Here is a 24,138-nt window from a genome sequence, read left to right as displayed (position 1 = left end):
AATCCTAGAGTAATTTTAGATTTCTTTTTCCTTTTTCCTCAGGCAGTGCTATTACCAGATAGCATAATTTCTCATGCCCTAAAGTGTCTGACCTTCTTTAATCAAGGAAAGCTGAAGACTGAACAATTAACAGGAGAAGCCATGTAACTTTAGAAGGTTTCCATCTGTTTTTGATAAAAAAAAAATAGGTTACACTTGTAGCATAATTCCACAGACTCTAGTTTTACTTTAAATGCTGAAAGCACAATCCATCCTCACTATTTTAAAGCTCTTGTCTCCCTTAACACTCCAGTGCCCTCCAACTTGGCCCCAAATCGCAAGCTCCTCTTCCTTTTGTCAACTTCTCAGAAAAGAGTGTACTGTCTAATTCCATGATGTAAAAGTCTTGCTAAATAATAACTGTTATTTATAGCAAGTCCAATTACTACTATGATTTGTTTTTTGTACATAGATGTATAATGTGATATTAGAACTGTACTCTTCATGCCTCAGTGCTGACTGTGGATCCAGTATGAGAGACGTCAGATAGTATAGTGAGGGCAAGACAAGTTCAAATGTGTGAACTTTCAAGGAAACTTTTTCTAAAAACATTTCTATTACTTTGAAACTCCTCACACACTTTAAGACATTATAAGGAGAGGAGAGGCTTTTACAAGGAGGATATCTTGGAAAAAGCTGTGCTATGATTATACTCTCCTTAGGGAGAGTAACCCTTAGGGAGGGTTGTGCCTGTCTCCTCACTTAAAGCCTACAGAAGAGTGCTTCAGTGTGGCATGTCTGGAAGGTTTGAGGATTTTCTGCAGGAGGAGGATGCCCTGGCTTGGAGCCTGATTCCTATCTTGGGAATCTAGAAGGTAAGAAAAGCAGAGCTTTCATAGGAGAGCACAGAGACTTGTCACTGTATTGAGATAGTTCTTTAAAATTTTATCAAAGCAGAGGATATGTGAATGGTATGCGTGGACAAAATGGGCCACACTATCAAGAGCCATCATGGGTAGTCTTGGGCCCAGATGGAGGAGCCTAGAGTCTTCCACAGAAAGAGGCTGGGGAGATATATGGCTGGATGTCCTTGGACTGAGTGCAGAGCCATAAGAAACAACTTAGAAAAGAGAACTGCCAGCAGACTCGCTCAAGGATCTGCAGGAGAAAAGAGCCACTGGGAAATTTCTGAAGATTGCATGAAAATACCCTTTAATCATCTTCCAGGTTTCCCAAGGATGTATCTTTAACCACTGTGGACTTAGAAATCATAAAGTCCTCCAGTCACATAAGAACTGTCCTACTTCTTCCTTATTACTCTTTAATCAGAGCTGAGAGGGAAATAGCAATGGGTAGATTGGGGAGTGAGGGCAAGGAGAAAGAAGTCAACCAATGCAGGCTCTCAGCCCAAGACAGGCCAGACCTCAGGTGAAAATGAGATTTAATGTTAAGATATAGTTTTGGTAATTATGTAGGCCTAGGCATTTTAATTTCCTAATAGAGACTATTTTCCATTGAAAATGATTGTAGGACTGTATGTTACCTAACAGCACACAAATTCATGTGAATTCATTCACAAATTCAGCACACCAAAGTCTTGAGTGTTTTCATTCGTTGCTCTATCCCAGCACCAGCACCAGAATGGTGCCTCACATATGGGGAATGCTCAGTGTTTGAATGTATCCTCTGGAATTTTCATCCAGGGGTGTGGGATGATCACTCTCACTAAATGCTAAAGGGACAATGGGAGGCAGAACTAAAGTTGCATTTCAGTCATAGTTTATGCAGCATATTATTCAATATATCTGTTTTAAATTTAGCACCATTTAATTTTTTGACAAAGCTCAAGTATCAGCCTCATAATTTCAGTTGGCCAGTTCCTTCAATAAGTCTCAGTCTTAAAAGTCTGTATTTATCTCTAACTCTTTGTTCTAACTCTTTGTATACTGCCAGTCCATACTGCTCTGTTTTCTTCTTCGTCAAACTCCGAGTGACATTTGACATGGTGAATTACTTCCTTCTTTTTTGGCTTCCTGGACATATCCTTTCCTCACTGACAGATCCTTGTCTTAGTTATCTCTGTTGATTTTTTCTCTTCTACCTGAACTTTAAGTACTGGAGTGTCCCAGACCTCAATTTTGGATTCTCTTCCCTTCACCATCTCATCAAGTTCCATGGCTTAATGCCACCTAAATGTGCAAGCCAAAAACCTGGGAGACATCCTTGATTTTGCCACTTCCCCTATATCCACACAACCAATCCAATAGCAAGTTCTGTTGGTTCTTTTGGAAGATAAATCTCTATGGTCTCATGCTTCTACATGTCTTTCAAGCAGATGATCAGATTGCCTTTGTTTTGGACTTTCTTTTCCAGGATACTTGTATAGCAATGCAGCTTAGAAGATATAGTGCATACAGGTGGAGCAAAGATCCAGCATATCATCCATTATAACAGATTTAGGTTCCCTAATCTCACAGTTCCTCTGCTGTAATGCAGCCACTGACTGTGCAGAGGTCACCGGACCCACTTGGCATAGCCTATGGGAAGTGGAACTCGGGGAACCAGAGCCAATGTTGACAACCTGGCTTCTGCTATTGTTTTGAGTCATAAAGTCCTTTTTTGTTGCTATTGTTGAGGAAGATTTGCCCTGAGCTAACACCTGTGCCAATCTTCCTCTACTTTGTCTGTGAGTTGCCGCCACAGCATGGCTGATGAACGGTGCAGGTCCTTGCCCGGGATCCAAACCCATGAACCCAGGATGCCAAAGCAGAGCATGCCAAACTCAACCACTACATCATGGGGCCAGCCCCCATAAAGTCCTTTTTGACAGCATCAATGAAACTGTGGCAGGCTAACATGTTATCTTGTAAGCAGAGTAAAATCTCAGACTCTACCGTCTTTGACAGTTTTGGCAACAAGAGTGGAATGGCTTTCTCAAAGAGGAAGTATGAGGGCTTTATGTGCTCATTAACAGGATTTGAGAGAAGTCTATGAGAATCAGTACCAACCATGTTGACAAAATTGTATGGCCAACCAGGCAATAAATAGTGCTCCACTTTATTGCCTATTAATGAGGAGGATTTGGGGAGGGAGTTGTAAGCTGAGTGACAGGAAGTAGGTTCAGATAGAGCTGCTGGACTGGTGCTGTAATTGTTGCTAACTCTCCTCTGTGGGTGGGGTGGATTTCCTCCCCAATCTAATTCAGGTCCTGGGTGGGCAGAAAATTCCACTCCCTTTCATGTAAAAGTTGCAGAGACATTACACCTACACTGAGCATGAAAAGAGGGACCTTCAGAGAAGGCAGAGACCAGGTGAATCATTTGAACTTTGGTTCAGTTCCCTGGGAAGATGAGGGGGCAGGGTGCATAATACTAATTAAGGAAGAATGGCAACAGCTGGGCCCTCTTAGGGCTCATCCCCTGCTGTAGACTTTCATACTAAATTTAGATCCATTCCAAGATGACAAGGTCTCAGTTTGTTACAGTGGAAGCTGGCTGCAAAAAAAGAACTTTGCTCCTCTCTGTGAGATTTCCCTGAAACAGAAAAATGCTCTGAGAAACTATAGATGTGAAGCACTGGCTAGTATTTGGGCTCTTACTGACCTGGATTAGGTTTAAAATGCTAACAAAGGTACTGCACTAAAGAATGAGAAACTGATGCAAAGAAATCTAGATAAATTCTTACAGTCAGCTGGAGCACTGGAAAGCTTCCCTAGTTCTTATTGTTAAAACCAGGAAAGACCCTAAGAGATGTTATCATGATGAGACAGCAAATGCCCTGGATTAAGATGGACTCCTTTTAAAATGCTGCTGTGCAGGTCAAAACCAAGTTAGCCCAAGTGCACAAACCGTGTGCCCCAGGCAGAAAGCTATCTGGCTCTGACTTCTGAGTCAAGGGGTCCCCAAAATTGAAACGAATAGTGACAGTAACGATAATCTTGCCCTCCAATTTAGGGTTCTGGCTGCACAGAAACAATGGACCTTGTTTGGTTGAACCATGAGTAATTGCTGTGTGCTTGCAAACGTGCCTTACTTACTGGCATGCGGCCTCTCTCTCCCTCCATGCTGCCTGATTCCTCCCTTACTCTCCACTCTGATGTTAGCTGCCTTAAGAAGAAAAGTGCTTAAGGATTGGACGAAGGTCTCCCCATCCCCAAGGGTGGCTAAGGTTCATATGCATCAGACCCAGTATGCTAGGAAACTTCTGGGAGGGAAGAACTCAAATTTTAGGCTCTGTTGTTTACAGACAACCAAGTCACCATCCTACCCAGACCTGCTACGGGGAAGGCAGGGCTGGGACTAGAATGAAGCAAGTGAGGCACTTTCTTGAGATGCAGATTTAAGGGGGCACCAAAAACTCAGTAATCAAGATAAAGAGTATTTTATTGCAACATTTAAAAAAAATAAAAATTAATGCTAAAAACCCATGATGAACACAATACCAACATTTTAAATAAGGATAGCATTAGTAACAGTGCTCTGCTGTGACATATTTAATCTTAAGGCAAAAAGAAAAAGCTGTAACCCTGATTATGTCCTGATTGCTGCTTATGCAGGTGTCATCTAACCCGTTTTACATTGACTAGTGGAAACTGGGACTTGGGGAATATAAATGCTGACACTGGCTACAGTGATGGCTGTGAGTAATAAGGCCCTTTGTCTCTGAATCGGGAGTCTCACATCTTCTGCCAGCATTCCTGAAACTGCGGCAGGCTAACTTGTTAGATGCAAGATGGGTAAAAACCCTTCACAGTTCTTGACAAGTTCTGTCTCCATTGTTAACATCCTACCCTTAGCTCTGACTGGAGTACCTACCACAGCTGCCTAACCAGTCTCCTCACTCCTGATTTTGCCTTTCTGTCATATAGTCATAGTGTCTTTAGCAGCTTGATTTCTTTTTTTTTTTTGGCTTGAGGAAGATTAGCCGTGAGCTAACATCTGTGCCAATCTTCTTCCACTTTATGTGTGGGTTGCCACCACAGCATGCCTGACAAGTGGTGTAGGTCCAAACCCGTGAACCCGAGCTACTGAAGTGGAGTGCACCAAACCTAACAACTACACTTTGGGGCCGGCCCTGGATTTTTTTTTTTCCCCTAAAATGTGAGATCATTAAACTCCTTTGCTTAAAATCTTTTGATGGTTTCTTTTCTCATATAGAATAAAATCTGAACTTTTGCTATGGGCTATAAAGTCTTGCATGATCTAGCTGCCCTGCCTACTTCTCATATAAAGTCACTCTTCCATCTACTCATTTAACTGTAGCCATATATCTCTTTCTTTTCTAAGACACTTTTGCCTAGGGGAGTTTGTACTTGCTGTTTCTTCTGTCTAGCATGTAGAATTCCCATGGCTGGCTCCTTCCCAACCTTCAGTGAAGTATTATGAAATAGGCACTAGTAGGGGTGGCAAACATTTTTTGAAAGAATTTGAGATTTGATATATAGTTTTTTAAATCTTCAAAATGTTCTACATGGGAAAATCGGAATTTCTTTGTAAGTATTTGATCGTTGTCAAAATTCTAGAGTCGCCTCCAAAGTCTCTGCTTACTGTAGGTAAAGTGCTTCACTTGCCGCAACCCCAATAACAATCCAGCAGCTTGCTACTCGAAAAGTAGGGTCCTTTGTCTAGCAGCATCTCCATCACTTGGAAGCTTGCTAGAAATCCAGAATCTTGGGTCCCATCCGTTCTTACTAAATCAGAATCTTTATTTTAGCACGATCCCTGGTGATTTGTATGCACATTAAAGTTTGAGAAGCACCGCAGTAGCATAACCCCCTTTTCCTTCCATCACGCACTTAACACCGCATGAGTTATCTGCATTTTCATTTGTTCATTATTTACTCTCCATTTATCCTCCCTTACTCCACACTAGACTATAACTTATGAAGGAGGAGATACTTGACTATGTTTGTAGCTGGTCTCCAAGGCCCATAGTAAGTGCTCACATATGTTTGGAAGATGTGAGTGAACAAAACACTCAGTAATTACTATGAATTAATTCCTTTATGGAAACCTTTACACTCAAACATGGCCTAGTGTTTATTTACACCATTTAAACTATGTAACAGATCCCTGATGACTCAGTGTTGATTTTTACACTGTCCAGCTTAGTTTCATTGTGATACAGAAGGAGATGGCCTGGATATTTCTCACAGATACTTTAAATTTTCGAATTCTTACTCAAGTTCTTGCTTGCTCTGTTTTGGATGCCTGTAATAGCTTCAATTAGTCTTGCTTGTTCTAGGCTTTACTCCTACAAATCCATCCTTCATATTAAATAGTGTGAAAGGTATGGGTTTGGATCAAAAAACTCGCGCTCCTATTTCCTAACTGTGCCGCCTTGAAAGTTAATTATCCTCTGAGTCTGTTTACACATCTTTCTGATGGATAAGAAAACTTGCTTTCCAGGATGCTAATAAGGATAAGTAAGCAAAGCATATATGCGAAGCGTCTAGCCGAGTCAGGTCTGAGTTGATCAGGAAGAGTTTGTTTCTTTCTTACCTTTCATCATGACACTTTTTGGCTGAGCAAACAACCAACCAAAAGAAAACAAGAAAAATTAAAAAATTGCAAAAACTCAAAGCCCTTAAACATTATTTAAATGAATTCCTCCACCTGGTATAATCTGACCAAGTTACCAATTCCTATTAGTGTCTCACTACACCCAACTCAGCTTCCACTTGAGTAAGACCAATATTGCTGTGTTCTGCTTAGTTCCATTCTGTCTTGTCTCAAGAATATCCCCTATATGCTCTACATTCTGTAACTACCTTAATTGTACTTTTCTGCCAAGGTACAGGGTGAAATCCAACCTCTTCAGCAGTATTCCTGGAAAGACCAAGCTCTTACTGATCCAACTCTTCTTTGAAACCCATGGGCATTTAAGAGTTTGTATCACCAATTTAATTATAAACTGTTCTGTGTTAATCTTGAATTCTTTTATGCTTGTATTTTTTCCCAGCTGGGATATAAGCTTTTTGAAGACTGGAATGTTTATTTATAACTCACAAGGGGTGGCAAAGTGCTGAGTCATAAACCTTGTTGACTGTATGATATCCAAATTCCTTCTAGCTGCCTTTCAATTATCAGGTACTTTTAAAATGCTGCTGATTCTCTTGGAGCCACAGGGTTTCCCTCTGGGAAATTTTACATCTCAGTCTTGTTCTGGAATTTCTAGAACAAGGGTCCCCAGTTCAAATGGTTATAGTGTCCATGCAGAGTCATATGTGCAGGGAGCCAGGTGCAAGATTTCAGGGACTGGTGGGAGTTGTGGGCAACAGCAGCGAGAGTGCTCTGTTTAGAGGCATAAGCACTACTCAGGTCAGGCTAATTGTTACATGTAGGAATCTGAGTCCACACCATGTTTTATTTTGTTAAGAGAAGCCAAGAATCTGGATATTTATGTAAAATTTCTCAATTTTCCAACTTTGACAAATATTTCAAAGAATATCCAAACAGTGCAGGCCAAACTAAAGATATCTGTGGGATAAGAAGAGCATGTGATTCATTAGAGCAGTGGTTCTCAATAATGGCTGCAAGTTAGAGTCACTTGGGGAGCTTTGGAAAATCCTGATATCCAGACCACAGACTAGGCCAATTAAATCAGAATCTCTGGGGCTGTGCCCGTGGTAGCTTTATTTTTTTCAAAGCCACCCTCTTGATTCAATGTGCAGTCAAATTTGAAAACCACTATGTTGGAGGCTCCATTCTACCTTCTCATTTCTTTTGTAAATTTAGGATTGGTACTATTTGTAAGGACTAAGTGAGGCCTCAGATGATCGCAGTGTGATTGGGTGCCTTAATTAGTATTGACCTTAAAACACTCAACTCTGCAACTTCTGCCCTATTTGCCTTATGACTTCTTCCATGCAGTGAAACTTGGAGTATCTTCAGCCAATTCTATTTAGTCAATTGATCTACTATATTGCTATCATGTTAAAGGAAAAAAAGTCATTATTTGTGTTTTAGAAATAAGTGCTAATGCATTCAATAATATTACATTTTTATAATGATATTTGTTTATTCTTAGTAATATTTTCTGCTCTATATTTTTTATTAGATTTTTTTGAGAATGAATAGTTTCTGATCTCATATCTGGAGTAAAATAATTAACATTGTAACTATTTTCTGGTACCATTACCCCAAATCATGTCTGCTAAGGATGGCTTCCTAAGAACTTAAAAAAAAAATCTGTACAGATCCGTAGGAGCGGATGTGCACATAAAGACTGAAGATAGAAACGGGGCATTAAAATACATGAACTTTAGTTCTCCATTTTCATCCCCACCTCCAAAAGTTCATACTCCCCTGTGGTTCATATTATCTGACCTTTGATTTTACCAATTCAGTTCTGATGTTTTCTCTTCTGACAGATTTTCAAAATTTTTTATAGGTGGTCTTAGAAAGCCTGACAATCCCCTCAACATTCAACTTATGTTCTTTATTTTTCTTGCTCTTCCTTTAATACAGTCCGTAGGTTTCAGTGACATAGTTGTGAATAATTTAACAGACTAGATACATTAAGCTTTGCCACTTTCTTGATCCCCTGCTTTAAATAGCTTTGTCTTTTTTTTGAGCTGCAATATTCCAGACTTTGGGAATGCAGGAATTGCTGATAAGCAGAAGACCTGGGGACTGTTAGAACCCGCAGTCGTACTTCATTTTGCGGAATCATGGTGCAACAAGGAAACCATTATGCCTCTGGAAAACTTTAGTCTATGATAACTTAAGAAATATAGAGAATAAAAACCAATTGCCTCAAGAGAAAAAATTCTTATGCTCATTGACACTAAAATCAGAATTATAAATGCAAAAGAAACTGACGGTTTCAACAATTTGAGAAATTATGATGTAATGAACTATTTCTTTCAGAAGAGAAGATAATTATATTTAAGCCCAGAAATTTGAACTATATATTACTAAAGACTATAAATAATGATTTAATTAGGTTACTTGGATAAATACAGTAAAATTTTTAACTAGTTCAAAAATTTTATATATACACACTCACACACACACCCACCCATGTGCCTATAGGAACTAAAGTTGTAGAAAAAGTATAACAAATTAACATTATATTTTAATCTGTTTTAGAGAAGTGATGATACTTATTTGAAGCTTGAGTGAAAGTTTTTAGATCTTTAAACTGATCCTGGCTTAATGTTGCAAGTCTATGTTAATTTACAGACTGATCTGTGGTAGCCAGGTCCTCTTGTATCTAATTTGAAGTATTCTCACTAGCTTCTTAGTGGCTTAAGTCTTATTCTCTTGGCAGTGCTTTCTATATTTAAAAGTTTTATGTGTGTGTGCATGTGTGTGTGTTACATTTTTCTCCCACTAGATTATAAATTGCTTTAATGAATGACCGTGCCATTTACATTTATCTTCCTTCCCTTGCCTAGCACAGTGCTTTGCATATAGTAGGCACTAATTAAATGCTTTAAAAACATATTGAATTAATTTACATATAAAATATAGCAGTTCATCATGGCTTTTATAATTACCTACCTAATTGCTGAGATGAAATAAAAGGAGTCTATAACATTGGCAGGATAAAAGAAGAAAGAAGAGGAAAAAACATTCAAAGACTTACTCTGTAGTCACTTGATGTCACATAAAATATAGGGAGGAAGGCCAACCAGATGATGCAAGTGGTATACATGGTAAAACCAATGAACTTGGCTTCGTTGAAATTTTCTGGGCACTTCCGCGTTTTGAAGGCATACACTGTGCATAAGATCACCAGGATCACATCGTAGGTAAGGGAGATCAACATGCTGGAATCTTTCACATTGCATTTTAAGATAACTGTTTCCCGTTTCTCTGGAAGGGTGTACCGCCTGGTGCCTGGAACCTCCAGGATGAGCCACACGGACACCACCACAATTTGCACCAGTATCAGACCCAGGCAGATGAAAACCTGAGAACTTGGGCTGATGAATTTTGGCCTCTGAGCGCCGTTCTTTACCCCATCGAAGATCCGGGCGATGCAGTTTGTCTTGGTCAGCAGGGCTGAGTAACAGACAGCGAAGGAGGTCCCCAGCCCCAGTCGGCGCAATGTGCAGATGACTGGTGATGGCTTGGCAATGAAGAAGAATGTCATGCAATATGACAGGCCAACCCCAAACAACAAGATGTAGCAGAGCTCCCGGCCTGATGCTTTGACCAAGGGTGTGTTGTTGTGCTTGATAAAAACAGTCACAACCATGCATGTACACAGAAAACCCAGGCAGGCGATGGTGACTGGACCAATGGCCCAGGCATCTTCCCACTTGATGTAGTCCTCGGGAAGGTCAAAGCAGCCAGAGAGGTCAGCAGTAGGCCACTGCCCAAGGCCACAATCCATACAGGTAAACTCGTCAGCCAGGTATTCATAGGGCTCGCAGGGGATGCAGATCCAGCAGCAGACATCCCCTGGTTGCATATTCTTCATTTCATTGGGGGCACAGGGGTCACTGCACTGGGAAGTGGGGATTGAGTTCCGGGACCAGTGGATAGAATCAACATCTAGTGATAAGGTTTCTGCCCAGTGACCAACCTTCAGGTAGGAATACTTGCCACCCACGTACTGGAAATTGAACACGTTGTATCGTCCCATTCCATCTCCAAAAGTGTCAAACTTGACAATGCTATCTGCACCTTTATTTGGGATGAATGGAGCTGTCATATGTAAAGTGAAAAAAAAAAAAGAACACTGTTTAGGTGTCTTAGATGTGACCAGTCAATTACCTTATGTCATAGACTTAACAAAACAAAACTGAAATAACAGAGAATAGGGATTCTAAGGCTGAAATAATTTACCAATTACCATTGACTTTGCACATTAAAGCTACTAGAGTACTCATGTATTTATAAATTCATTCACTTAACATTCCTGACAGCCTCCTGTGTGCCAAGTGCCAGTGATAAGCATGAGTACAACACAGTGCCTGCCTTCAAAGGAGCTTGCTAAGTAACAGGGAAACTGGCAAACATGTAGTGATATTCTACTTGGTGTGTAAATATTCATTTCTTGAAAGATTTCACAACAGGAGTTGGGCAAAACTTCATGTCTCATCCTTATTACGTATTTATTTATGTACTACCACCAAAATGTTAAATATTTTTGAGAAATTTAAAATTAATAGGAAGAATTTTTCTCCTTCAAAATGAAGAAAAATGTTTTCATTATAAATGTATGGTATGCTTCTCTTAAACAGTTCAGATGATTCAGAAGGAAAAAAATGGAAACCTGTCCATAATCCTTCAGCCTTAATATTTTCATGTTTTGGAGTATATTCATTCTTACTAGATATATGCATGTGTCTATATATGGCATGCTCCTATCTGCATAAACACATATGACCTGGATATCTTGAAGGCACCAACAGTATGTAGAAGCTAGATAACTGTGCTTTAAAGTTTGTTGCTAACTCTTCAGGATCGGCAGCCCTCAGGCAAATGACCTCCCCTCAGCCCTGTTGCTTTCACATAGCTCTCTGCGAGTTGCTAAGAGCAGCAGTTCTTTGAACATCTAAGTTTCCTCTCTTGCAGCTGTTTGTTCATCATGTCTCTCTTGCCAATGTCAGCTGCCACATTGATCATCCATTTTTATGCCGCCTGCTTTGGTCTTACTACTTCACGCTGCCAATCTTTACTGTTTCCTTAGATGTAGAAGAAGAATGTTGATGATGCCTATACAATGCATAGACAGACTCTACTAGTCAAGGTAGGCCTGCCTGTGGTGGTAAAGAGACCCAAAACTGTTTAACATTTCAAACACAGTGGAAGTGTATTTCTCCTCATGCAGCAGTCTAAGGTCTTGGTTGGTGAGTATCTCTCTTTCACACGGTGATTTAGCAACTCAGGCCCCTTCCAGCTTGAGGGTGTGCCCGTTCCTAGGGCCTCCTCCTCATCAGCATGAACCCAGTGGAAGGAGAGTATGAAGCAGGTACACCTGCTTCTTAAAAGTATAAAGCTGGAAGTGGCACATGTTTTCATTCATTAGAAATCAGTCCCAGGGTCACAGCGAACTTCTAGAGGGGCTGGGAACTATAGTTTAGTTAGTGTGCCCAATTACAACCCCTCTATGGAATGGGAAAGGGTGACTGGAGGACACTGCAGAGTTACTCTGTGGCTGTTCGCTGTCTGCACTGCCTCCTCCCTGAGCTCCACTCCACCCTCTCTGGGGCTTGTGTTGTTCCAGCCAATGGGGGAACATGTTACTCTTCTTGGGTCTAGTTATTTTATGGAGGAAAAGGGTCCCTCAAGGAGTTACTTGGGTCCTTGGTGAAGAAAACTTGACATTTTATCAAATAGCCCTCTCCTGCCTTGGACTCATAGGTACCCCTGGAGGTCTGGGCTGGGCAAGTTACAGTAACATTTTATATCACACATAAAGTCTGTTAGCAAGTGTAGTCTAATATGCCAAATTTGTTCCTCACTGATTATGATTTTTTTTTCCCATAGTGATCTTGTCATCTCAACCGCCGTATGACTTAACTAACATTCACCTAGCTTTCTGCCACATTCACAAACCCATCACATATGTGTGTGTGTGTCTGTACTCCAGTTGTGGATTGGCTTCAAGATCACAGTGAGACGGAATGATGTTGTGAACGAATGCACAGTTGGATTTAGATGGACTATGTGTGATTCTGATCTTTGTCTTTTAATAGTTCTATGTCCTTAGGAAAATTAACCTTTCTGACTCTGTTCCTTAATCTGCAAATTATAATAAAAATAAAAATTACAAATAAATAAAAAAGGTGAAAAAAAAGATCATTTTCCACTGATTTGTAGCACTTGCCAGATATGAAATTGCATGGTACTCAACTCTATGTTATTCGTTGTTTCTCTTGATCTCTTTCCACAGCCGTACGATCTTTCTGTAATTACTACAGTTTAGACTACACTTTAATATCTGTTAGGACAAGTAAACACAGGGGCTGAAACATTTATTACTATATTTTCAGGAGTAGGAGTCAATATCAGAATTCTTATGTTACTTAAAACTAAATTTGTTTAGTCTATGCTTAGAAAAAATTCATTAAACATTGTAGGGACTCCTTTCGTATGTTACAAATAAGCAAAATGTTGAATATTTTAACACATTTACATCAAGCATAGGAACCTGAGATGTGCTATTAATTTTTTTGCTCTCAACTACCCACTCAATCTCCACCAATGTTCAGTTGATGTTATTAGATTATTATGGAAAATATTTGTAAAAGGAATCTATTTTACATCTTTAATTTAAACACTTTATTATTTTCACAGCTATTCTTGAATGTAAAATTTCTTAAAAGTAATATTTGATAGATGATAAAACTGATTGTTTTGTGTGTTCTCAACTGGAGGGGTTATTGGTAAGATTGTTGGCATGTGAGCTAATAATGTAAGCATTAAAGATGTAAAACATTCCTTTTACAAATCTTTCCTGGAAATCATCTAACATTATCAACTAAACATTGGGGGAGAGCTGTTGCCTGGTTGAGAATAACAAAACTAATAATACCTCTGAGGTTTCTATGCTTGATGTAAAATGTGTTAAAATACTCGACATTTTACTTATTTGTAACATATGAAAGTAGTTTCTAAAATTTTTAATGAGTTTTTCTAAGCATCAAATAAACAGTTTGATGTAACATAAGAATTCTGATATTGATTCCTACTCTTGAAAATTTAGTAGTAATGTTTCAATTCCCATGTTTCTTTCTTAATTGTTTGAAAATGCTGAGCCTTAATAAATTTTTTAGAGATCTTAAACAAGGACTTTAGTTCTGGCTTTTACATACCGTTGCCACTATTTTTCATGAGGCTATTTAAAAACAGAGGGGCGGGATATGTTTAGACTTTCATCAGTTTTTTCCTCCCTACCTTGATATTTTGAAAAATTTCAAACCTATAGAAATGAAGAAAGAAATGTATAATGGACGCTATTGTACTGGAATCACTTATAATTAACTCACTGTTAATATTTTGTCACATTTGCTATATCTCTCACTTTTTTTTTGCTAAAATATTTGCTATTAAGAAGTATAAAAATATGAAGCATCAATACCGATATAGAGCAGGAGCTGGCAAACTATGGCCCACGTGCTAAATTCTGCCTATTACCTGTTTGGCAAATAAAGTTTTATTGGAACACAACCATGCTCATTTGTTAACATGTTACCTACAGTGGCTTTCCCACTACAACAGTCGCGTTGAGTAGTTTCACTAGAGAGTGTATGGCCCTAAAATATTTAATAAATGATGCATTCTATAAAAACCACATAAACTTTTTATTCCATAAAATGCTTGCATGTTCCTGATAGCACAAGGAACCCATACACAGCGATTTGGAGCATACAATTTGGTATTAAAGTTAAATATTTGCATAAATATTACTCAGAAATCATGTTCTTACACATGTACCTTAGAGAAATCCTTGCACAGGTGTACCCAAAACATGCAGATGAATGTTATTAGTACTGTTTACAAGTGAAACACAAGCGGAAACAGTTCCAGTTTCCAACAGCACTAAAAAATTATATTGTGGATTATTCACAATATTATACTGTTGTGAAATGAAAGTAACAACAGCTATAGGAAAGAAGATGGGATGTATTTTAGAAGGAATATTGTGTGAAAAGACTATATGATTCTACTTTTATAAAGTTCTAAGATGAACAAAACTAAATATACTATTTGGGAGTACACACAGAAGTGATAAACTTTAAAGAAAAAGCAAATGAATGATAAAGGCAAAGTTTAGCATAGTGCACATGGGGTGAGGTGGAGGTATGCAGAGGGATGGGACAGGGAAGAGCACAAAAGTGGATGCCAGTTTGTTATATTCTGTTTCTTGTTTGGATGGAGTGTTTTTCGTGGATGATTATTTTTTTGTTATGCTTCATAAACTGCATTGAGTTAAGTATATTCTCTGTATATTTAGCATTTCATAATAAAAATATTTAAAAATTAAAATTTGAGGTTATACTATTCCAAAAACAAATAAAAGGTATTAATTAATCTTGTCATTCTAGGAGACTAATGCTGCCAGTGTTTATTTCTCCTGATTGTCATATTCGGGGACTGAGAATGTAATTGCTTCTGTTGATATAATGAATTACTAAGAGATCTGCTAAGATATATTAGAAAAGATAAATAGTTTATATATACAAATTATAATCAGAAAAACCACTCCATTTAAATAGCATCAAAGAAATAAAAAAACTCAGGATAGACTTAACAAAATATGTGAAAGACCTATATGAACACGGATGAAAGACTCAAAGAATGATAAAATAAATAAAAAGACATACCACATTCTTGGATAGCAAGACATAATATTCTATTCTCTCTTAATTGATTTAATAATAAATAAAAATTAATAAATTTCAATAAAAATACCAACTTAAAAAAAGAAAACCTAAACAAGTTGATCCCAAAGTTCATATGGAAAAATAAATCAGTAAGAAGAGCCAAGAAAAAGAAGAGCAGTGATAGAGCACTAGCATTACCAGATATTGTTACATATTATAAAGGCCCAATCATTAAAACAGTGTGATACTGGCTCATGAATACATGGAAAAACCAATGGAGGAGAATGAGATATCCATAAATAGACCCAATACATGCTACAATTTTGCATATGATAAAGGTGACATCTCAAACAAGTGAAGAAGGATATTCAATAAATGATATTAGGCAACTGCATAGTCAACTGAAAAAAGTAATTTGGATTTAAATTTTATAACTTTTATCCAAATAAATCCTAAAAGGATAAAAGTTTTATATGAGAAAAATGAAACCAGTGCTAGAAATTAAAAAGAAATTAAAAATATTGGAATTTAGGAAGTCCTTTTTAATGAGTATGTAAAATGCAGAAATTACAAAACAAATTATTAAACCTAACTATATGAAATTAAAATAAATTCTGAATAATAACCAACATAAATAATACAGGAGCTCAAATGACAAGCTAGGAAATAATATTTACAACTGATATAATAGACAATGGTCTAATTTCTAATATATAAAAGATTCTAATAAACCAACAGAAAAATGGTCAAAGAATATGAACAGGTTTCACCAAACGGGAAAAACACATGGTCCTTAAACACATAAAAATAGGTCCAACATCAATCAAAATAAAGAAAAATACAAATTGTCATAAGCAGAATAACGGTCCCTTAAAGAAGTCCTCTAGAAACTGGAAAAGGCAAAAAGAATAGATTGTCACCTAATGCCTTCAGAAAAGAATGCAGCTCTGCCAGCACCATAACTTTCAGCCCAGTGCAATCAGTTTTGGATCTAACCTCTGAAAACTGTTAGATTATAAATTTGTGTTGCTATAAGAGACTAAGCTTGTGATAATTTGTTACAAAGCCAATAGAAAACTAATGCACAAAGTAAAACTACCTTCCATTTGTACATGTATTCTGTTAATGAGGCTCTTGTGAGGCAAGAACTCTTTTACACTGCTGGCGAGTATATAAACTGGTACACCTCTAAGGGAGGTGTAATTTGACCCTAATGGAGGGCAATTTGACAAAATTTTTCAAAATTACAAAGGCATGTAACTTTAGACTTGCTAATTCCAATTTGTGAAATATATCCTATAGATATACTTGCATACGTGTGAAATAATTTTTTTATAATTTTTTTATTCCAGGATAGTTTAGAATAGAACAAAATTAGAAATGATAAGTAATGAATAAAATGGAGTATTATGCACTTATCAAAAGAAATGAGGAAGAGTTCTATGTGCCACATATTATGGAGCTATACAAAAATCTAAAAGTCATGTTGTTATCTGTAAAAAAGTAAGGTATAATACAGTGTATTTATATAACATTTAATATGCTATCTTTTACATAAATTGGGAAAATAGAAGAATCTATTCTTTTTTTCTTTTATATGCATAAATGAATTCTGGAAGGATACCCAAGAAGAGTGGTTACCAAAGGGCAAGAGATGGGAAATGAGCAGATGCATGGGAAAGATGGGAGGGAAATTTTTACTGAATTGTTTTATATACCTTTACATTTTGAAGCATGTGAATGTATTACTTATTCAAAATATAATAATAGAAAAGGAAAATATAAATTGACAATCAAAGATCAGCAGACATTTGAGTAAACTTCTACCCCGAAAGAGAGAGACTGAAACAAGAAGAAAAAGAAACTTGGAGTAAATAGAGACAATGCAGGGAGCAAAAGACCAAAGCTTTAAACCAATAATGTGCTCAGAGAGATAAGAGAAGATGTCGCATCTATGAGATAGGCACACTGTATTTTCAAGAAGGAACATTCAGAGAACAAGATTGAGCTTTTATGGGGCCCTGTGGCGTAGTGGTTAAGTTTGCACACTCCACTTCAGCAGCCTGGGGTTCGCCAGTTCAGATCCTGGGTGTGAACCTATACACTGCTCATCAAGCCATGCTGTGGTGGCATGTCACATAGAAGAACCAGAAGGACTTACAACTAGGATAAACAACTATGTGCTGGGGCTCTAGCAAGGAAAAAAAAAAGAAGAAGAAGATTGGCAACAGATGTTAGCTCAGGGCCAATCTTCCTCACCACAAAAGCTGGGAAAAAAAGATAAGCTTTTGGAAATGAAATAGCAGAAATAGAAATTCAATGTAAGGATTGAAAGATAAATTTGAGAAAACTCTCAAAGTTTGGCAAAAAATCCTGAGATGGAAAATAGAAAATAAAACAGGAAAATTAGAGAATACTCTGTGGAATTTCAACATTCAATCAACAGGAGTTCCAGCAATAGAAAATAGAGGGAGGACATTATCAAGAGTCAGAGCAAATAACTGTGGAAAACAGACTTGACTTGGGAAAGAGTGAAGACAGAGACCTTTGTTCTTATAAGCTTGTCGAATTCATGTACAAACTATGTACATTCATTATTCTGATAAAAATAAATTATAAAGTTAAAAAAGTATAAAGAATAATTGAGAAAGTTGAGGCAGAACAGTTTAAGCAAATAAATTATTAAAATGATACTGCTGCAAATATTATAACAAGTCCTTGATAAGTAGGTGGTGCACAAACAAATAGTCCTTTGGTGAAATTTTGTTTTTTAATATAAATTTTCCTTTTACTAAATTTATCTTGTTAAATATGTAACAAAGTATGGGCTAATGGCTAAATCCATTTAAATCCATAAAACACATTAAAGTACTTCAAATGAATACAATACAAATTCTAAAGAAAAATCCATTGTCAGCAGAAGTACCCTGATCTGGAATAAAGGGTTGCTGTGTCTACACTAGAATGAGAAAGAATGAATACCTAGAAGAAAAAAAGTAACTTGTTTCTGTCAAATATTCCACACGTGCGAATAATCCTGTTCCTGAATGGTTATTCCAAATGTGACGCTGGCCTGGGTAGTGAAGAGTCAGGTAAGAAAACCAAGCTCTTTCTCAGGTGCTGCTGAAGTGACTTCAAGTGTCAGAGCAGCTTGAAGCCCTAGGGTGTTGATCCTGTTGCCTTCCTGATGCCTTTAGAGTTGCCTCTAAGTCAAATAACTCACCTGGGAAATAGTTCTAGTCCAGCGAGCTGGAGCCATGGTTCTCTGGAGATCAGCTGTATAGTTCTTTAGGGTGAGGAAACTGGGGAGTTTCTTATTTCTCCAGTTGAATCTCCCAAGGGAGTGAGCATCTTTTGAAATGGAAAAAATAAATCACTTCCCTTTGTTGTTTTTGCAACATGAAAAAAACCAAACTAAATGGGGGAAAAATTGGAAAGATGGCAGAATTGTTTTCAAAAAGACTTACGACCTTCTCCAAAATCGAATTTCAGGCCCTTCACTCCTCCAGTTCCTCAAAATCAAGTCCTAACTTTTCAGAGAGAGCTTGATGTGGTCTCAAATCGGGAGAATGACTTCTCAGTTTAGTTCATTATCCAGTTAGTTCTGATGCCAGTTTCGAATGGATTTACTTGAGCAGTTTAACACCAAGGTGACCAGCCCTCCTAGAGCCCATTTGGTAGAGATGAGGCAAGTTTATGCCTTACAAATATCATAGGTCAATGGCAGGAGAAAATTAAATCGGTTCTTTATTTTTTTCCCTCAGACAGAAGTCCAATTAAGGTAAGACAATAATGTGGGTCTTAACAGGCTTTCAGTAATGGGAATATTACTGCCACTGCCGGGGTTCACATTCATAAATACTAATGAAGATGGCAAAAGCTACTAACAGCAACGTGGCTTCAATTTTACAACATTTTACAACCAGGCCCTCACTGAGGTTTCTGTGAACTAATTTGACGAATTGGATGAAAACATAGGTGAGAAGACAGAAAATGACATCTCCCTTGAAAGAGCTTGTTATTAGATGTCAAGAGGTAAAGAAATCAAAATCCTTTGGCTAGAGCCAAGAGAATCTTTTACAGACATCATGTAGCAGGAAGAGAGGAAAGAATAGGAATGAATCCCTGGCTATCAGTAATCAATTTACCTACAGATTAGGAACTAAATTGCTGAAGCATTGCCACAGTTATTTATCAACAGAGCATAGCTGCTGGAGCAAGCCCCACCTCGATGTCTTCGGTGCTCAGTCTCACATGTGAAAAATGCTCAATAAGGACATAAGGTGCGTGGTGAAAGTGAGTGTTCGAGAAAAGCTATAGAAAGAGTATTGCTTTTTTAGGGTGTTCTGTTGAAAAGAACTCTCTTCAGTTCTCCTGGAAAGTTAGCATGGCTAATGCTTCTAATGCTTTATATTTTACTGATTTCTCTATCTGGATTCTACATCTTCTTGTTGAAATTTTCGGCACTCAAGGCAGCTCAGAAAGGAACAGTGGACGCTCAGACTGAGAATGAAGAATGTGGAGGCGAGGCACAGGCAAAAGACCAGTGAGTGAAAATTAGTGAGATTCCAATCCCTTCCACCCCCAATTCAGGGATCAGGATTTTGGGGCCTGCCTTTGCTTATTTTATTATTTTAGCTGGAGGTTTCATGGTGGCCCCTGAATCTTTGGTTAGGGACCCTCTTTACTGTGAGCTAATGCTACCGCCACATCTTTTTCTACCCTCTCCTCCCCAACTCCTGCCCTCCCTGTTATATATTTTGCTTTTCTTGCATTCCCTATGGTGAATGTTTAGATTTTTAAAAACTTTTAATTGAAATATATGTACAAAAAAAGGGTAAAAATAAATGAATTATCACAAAATGAACACACCCATGTAACATTATGGATGCTAAGAAACAGAACGTTACCAGCCCCCTTGTTCCTGTCCCTATTCACGCTTCCTTCTCCCCAAAGGGAACCACTGTTGTACCTTTTAGTACTGTGAACTAGTTTGCCTCATATTAAACTTTATAGTAATGTAATCATAAAGTATATATTATTTTGATGTAACACCTTTTGCTCAAAATTAAGTTTGGTGAGATTCATTCAAGTAGTGATGAGAATCTATAGTTAGTTCATTTTTATTGATGCATAATATTTTATTATATGGATGTGCCACAATTTGTTTAGCTATGCTTCTGTTGATGGACATTTAAGTCTTCAGTTTATATGAATAATGCTGTGTCTTTTGCTGAGTTATCCCAGAAACAAACCCCAAGACTAGATTTGAGTTCAAGTGTTGATTTGAGAGTTTAGAGGGGAGTGGAGAAGTAAGATATAGATAGGAATGAATCCAATACAGAGTGCATCCATGGGCACCAGGGGGTGTCATTTTCACTGGGGCCCTTTGGGAGACAGCATAGAATGGGATTTGGGACATAATTCCACAGCTACTCACTAGCTTGGATGGGACTTCTCTTGTTTGTCATTGGTTGACGGCTGCTCCATGGCACTTTCAGCCTGCTCTAGGTACAGGCAGAGCACTCTCCTGTGGCCAGAGAAAGCTCCTTGGTAGAGAGTCACAGGTACTTATATTAAGAAGCCATTGGCATGTAGGAAAATAGTGAGTGCTAAGGGGATTTCAGTGAGGCACTGAGAGCATCTCCTACATGCTGCTATGACTATTCCAATACACGTATGCATTTCTGGTGTGTTTGTGTGTACAAGTGTACATATGTATGCACATGTATACGTTAGTGAAACTGCTATATATGAGAGTTCCAGTTGCTTCACTTCCTTAAGTTTGCTGCCTTCTGAGTTTTAGCTATTCTGGTGGAAATATACTGATATCTTTGACATTGTGCCATGAGGTTACCAGCTCTTTCTCTGTGCTGACATAGTGTCCTGTACCTTTAACTTTAAGGAAATAGACTACAACATATTGGAAATGTATCCATTGTGTGTCCACGTCTTCACTAGATCCTAAGCCCCTCTAGTCCAAGGACAATGTCTCATTCATCTTTGTACCCTCATCCACTAAGGCAATGCTAGGCACAGAGTAGGCATTCCACTAATTGTTTCCTAAACTGATTATTAGACTTATTAGACTGAATAGCATCATCTCAGGAACTTAAAAAACATGCCCATGACTCAGCCGTACCGGAGACCAATTAAATATCAATCTTAGGAAATGAGCCTTTGCAGATTGATATTTTACTATATTATTACGCAGCCAAGATTAAAACCCACTGTCCTAGATCAGTGGTTCCCAGCCAGGGGTGATTTTGCCCCCGAGAAAACAGTTGGCAATGTCTGGAGACGTTTTTTGTTGTCATGACTCAGGACGGAGACCGCTACTGGCATCTAGTGAGTAGACGCCTGGGGTGCTGCTAACTGTTCTACAATGCACACAACATACCCTCCCGACAAACAATGATCCCGCCCAAAATGCCACTAGAGCCAAGAGGGAAAAGCCCTGCTCTAGGGTAATAAGTGTTTGCATTTCTAGAAATATTTTGATAATCTTAAACTTCTTTATAAATTGAAAACACCAACGCCAGATAAATTCTTTATGGTGTTAGCATATTGAAGTTACTACTACCTGGTCTTTTTTCTCTCTCTCCAGTCATTTCCAGCTTACATACTCCCTTCAATATTCTCTTTCAAAGTCTTCTCTTTTTCACATCCATCAGCAGCTTTACTGAACCCCATTCCCACCTTCCTCTCACCTCTACCATGGACCCAGTTCATACAGATCTCTGTGGTTTTCTTTCATCCCCTTTTGAAAACACCAGTCAACTCAGCTGAATGTCTCTTGCTGTCAATCACCTTCCAGGAAAGAGCAATTTCTTGTGTGTAGCAGGAGCAGGTGTCATATACCCTTTCAGAGCAGACTCACAGCAAGAATAACTGTTAGTGGGGAGTGTTAAGTGAGGTCTCTGTGGGAATTTTCTCTTTTTTAATGTGATGTCCCCAGCACAAACCTGAGCACCCAAGAACACTGTGACTTTGCAACACTCATCAAAAGTTTTTAATTTTGTGACAAGAAATTGAGAAGGCTGAGGACAAATTTAATTCTGTCCTCATGTTTTTTAATGTGACAATGCCAACTAGTAGAGCATAGATTAAAGAACAAAACAAAGCAAACTCACAAAAGGCTTTCCCCCAAACAAAGTTGGATAGAAGTTCATATTCATGACTTCTTAAAAAGAAGGCATATGTCTGTTTCCCATTGTTCTGTCCTTCAAGCACTTCTCCACCTGCTGTGCTGCAGATCTAAGTGCTGCAGAAGAGTGAGCAGCGATATGGACAGAAGGTGAAACTGGCTGAGAAAATCCCTGTTAGAGAAGTTCCAGTAAGTCAGCAGTGCAAACTATGATAAGCACACTTGAAAAAGGGTGGCAGAGCTAAGATTCTGAAGACAAGTAACAAGAATACTTAATAAAATGAGCTTTCCATTTTTAAGCAAACAATATGCTATGTTATACAAAAAACAGAACAACAGAAATTTTATTCAGCCTTTGAGGGTGTACTTTCCAGAGATAAGCACAGCAGCTTAGCATGCGGTACCTGAAATCTATGAGTGAAGTAAATGAATTTCTATTCTCTCGCTTTATGCACGCATGGACGTGCATCTGACTCTCTGTGTAGTTTCACATAAAGAGAATACAGGGGAAAATAAATTACTTCTCCTCCCAGCGTGCAGGTCTATTGTTAGGTTGTCATGCTTTCCCTAAACCACTGTAGCACAGCCTGGTCTTCTGTCCTCACAGAGAGGGGCTGCGTTATTGAACTGCACAATTTTAAGTGACCTTGTCAGGTCATCAAACACATCCACACCTTGTTAAAAAATTCCAAACCCACATCTTCCAGAAAGAGTTTCTGTTCCATTGCAAATATTTAAGGTGACAAAATTGAAAGTAATAGCTTAAATGTTTTTCCCTCAATTTGTGCTATAATTTCTATTTTGAAGTTTTCTAAAAATAAGTTTGCTAAGGGTATCATAAATCTGGTTATTTTGTTCCTTGTTATAAAATGCTCTTAGAAATTGATCAACCTCAGAAATCATTTTAGCTCTTGTGAATCTTACTTCCACTCTTCTTTCAACTGTGTTAAGGTAGAAAAAATTAACTTGGTGACAAAATTCTAACATGTCCCTTAAGCATATTCTATATAATGTAAGATATGTTAATTATAGAATATATATTAATTATATATACTATATAATTTGTTCATATTTTATGTATTTATATTATATACTAAATATTATATAATATATACATATATAATGCATAATATGTATAATATTTAATTGTTATACTTAAGGGATATGCAGGGGTTCTATAACCAGGTTAATTTTATCTATTATATATGTGTGTGTATATATATATATATATATATATATATATATATGTAAAATTTTCTTACATAAATTCCCACATTTCCCAAATGGTATTTTTACTGAAAAACTAGAGGATGGGGCGTTGTTAACATCCAGGACTTTACTCAAAGTCATCCTGGAAATCAATGGGGAAAATGCTGGTATTTGCATATTAATCTCCAAGCAGGTGTGTAATTATGAAGTAGACAGAAGAGCCTTGGGGCTCTTCCACTTTGTTTCTCGCTTCATCTTTTTTTCTCAGTATGCGTTCTTTGTCCCAATGCTTACACTTCACATTTAGCCCTAAGCAAAACCAATTCCCATCAAAGTACTAGATTCTGTTTATGTTACTCCTTTCAGGGATATTCATATTGAAACAGATCAGAGTCAAAGGATAATATGAAAGGCTATCATGGGTAAATTATTGATGATGGAATCTAATATCTCAGTGGAGGAAGAATTTTGGGCAGGAAGTTTGTCCAACTTTCCTGAAATGGTATCCTCTGGGGTT

The 24,138-nt window shown here is 37.8% G+C and overlaps 1 protein-coding gene across 2 annotated transcripts in view; it reads right to left on the bottom strand.

Moving 5' to 3' along the window:
* Nucleotides 1–24,138, bottom strand: part of GRM3 (glutamate metabotropic receptor 3) — a 226,931-nt gene that overhangs the window by 12,037 nt on the left and 190,756 nt on the right. For both annotated transcript variants that reach the window (XM_014739199.3, XM_070265574.1), the window contains one exon: nucleotides 9,571–10,637. In XM_014739199.3, the coding sequence (XP_014594685.1) occupies nucleotides 9,571–10,637 (1,067 nt within the window). The remainder of the gene's footprint in view (nucleotides 1–9,570; nucleotides 10,638–24,138) is intronic.

This window comes from Equus caballus, chromosome 4 (genome assembly GCF_041296265.1).
Source record: "Equus caballus isolate H_3958 breed thoroughbred chromosome 4, TB-T2T, whole genome shotgun sequence".
Classification (NCBI taxonomy): domain Eukaryota; kingdom Metazoa; phylum Chordata; class Mammalia; order Perissodactyla; family Equidae; genus Equus; species Equus caballus.
Note: the sequence above shows the minus strand (reverse complement) of the source record. Positions and strands in the feature narration are given on the sequence as shown.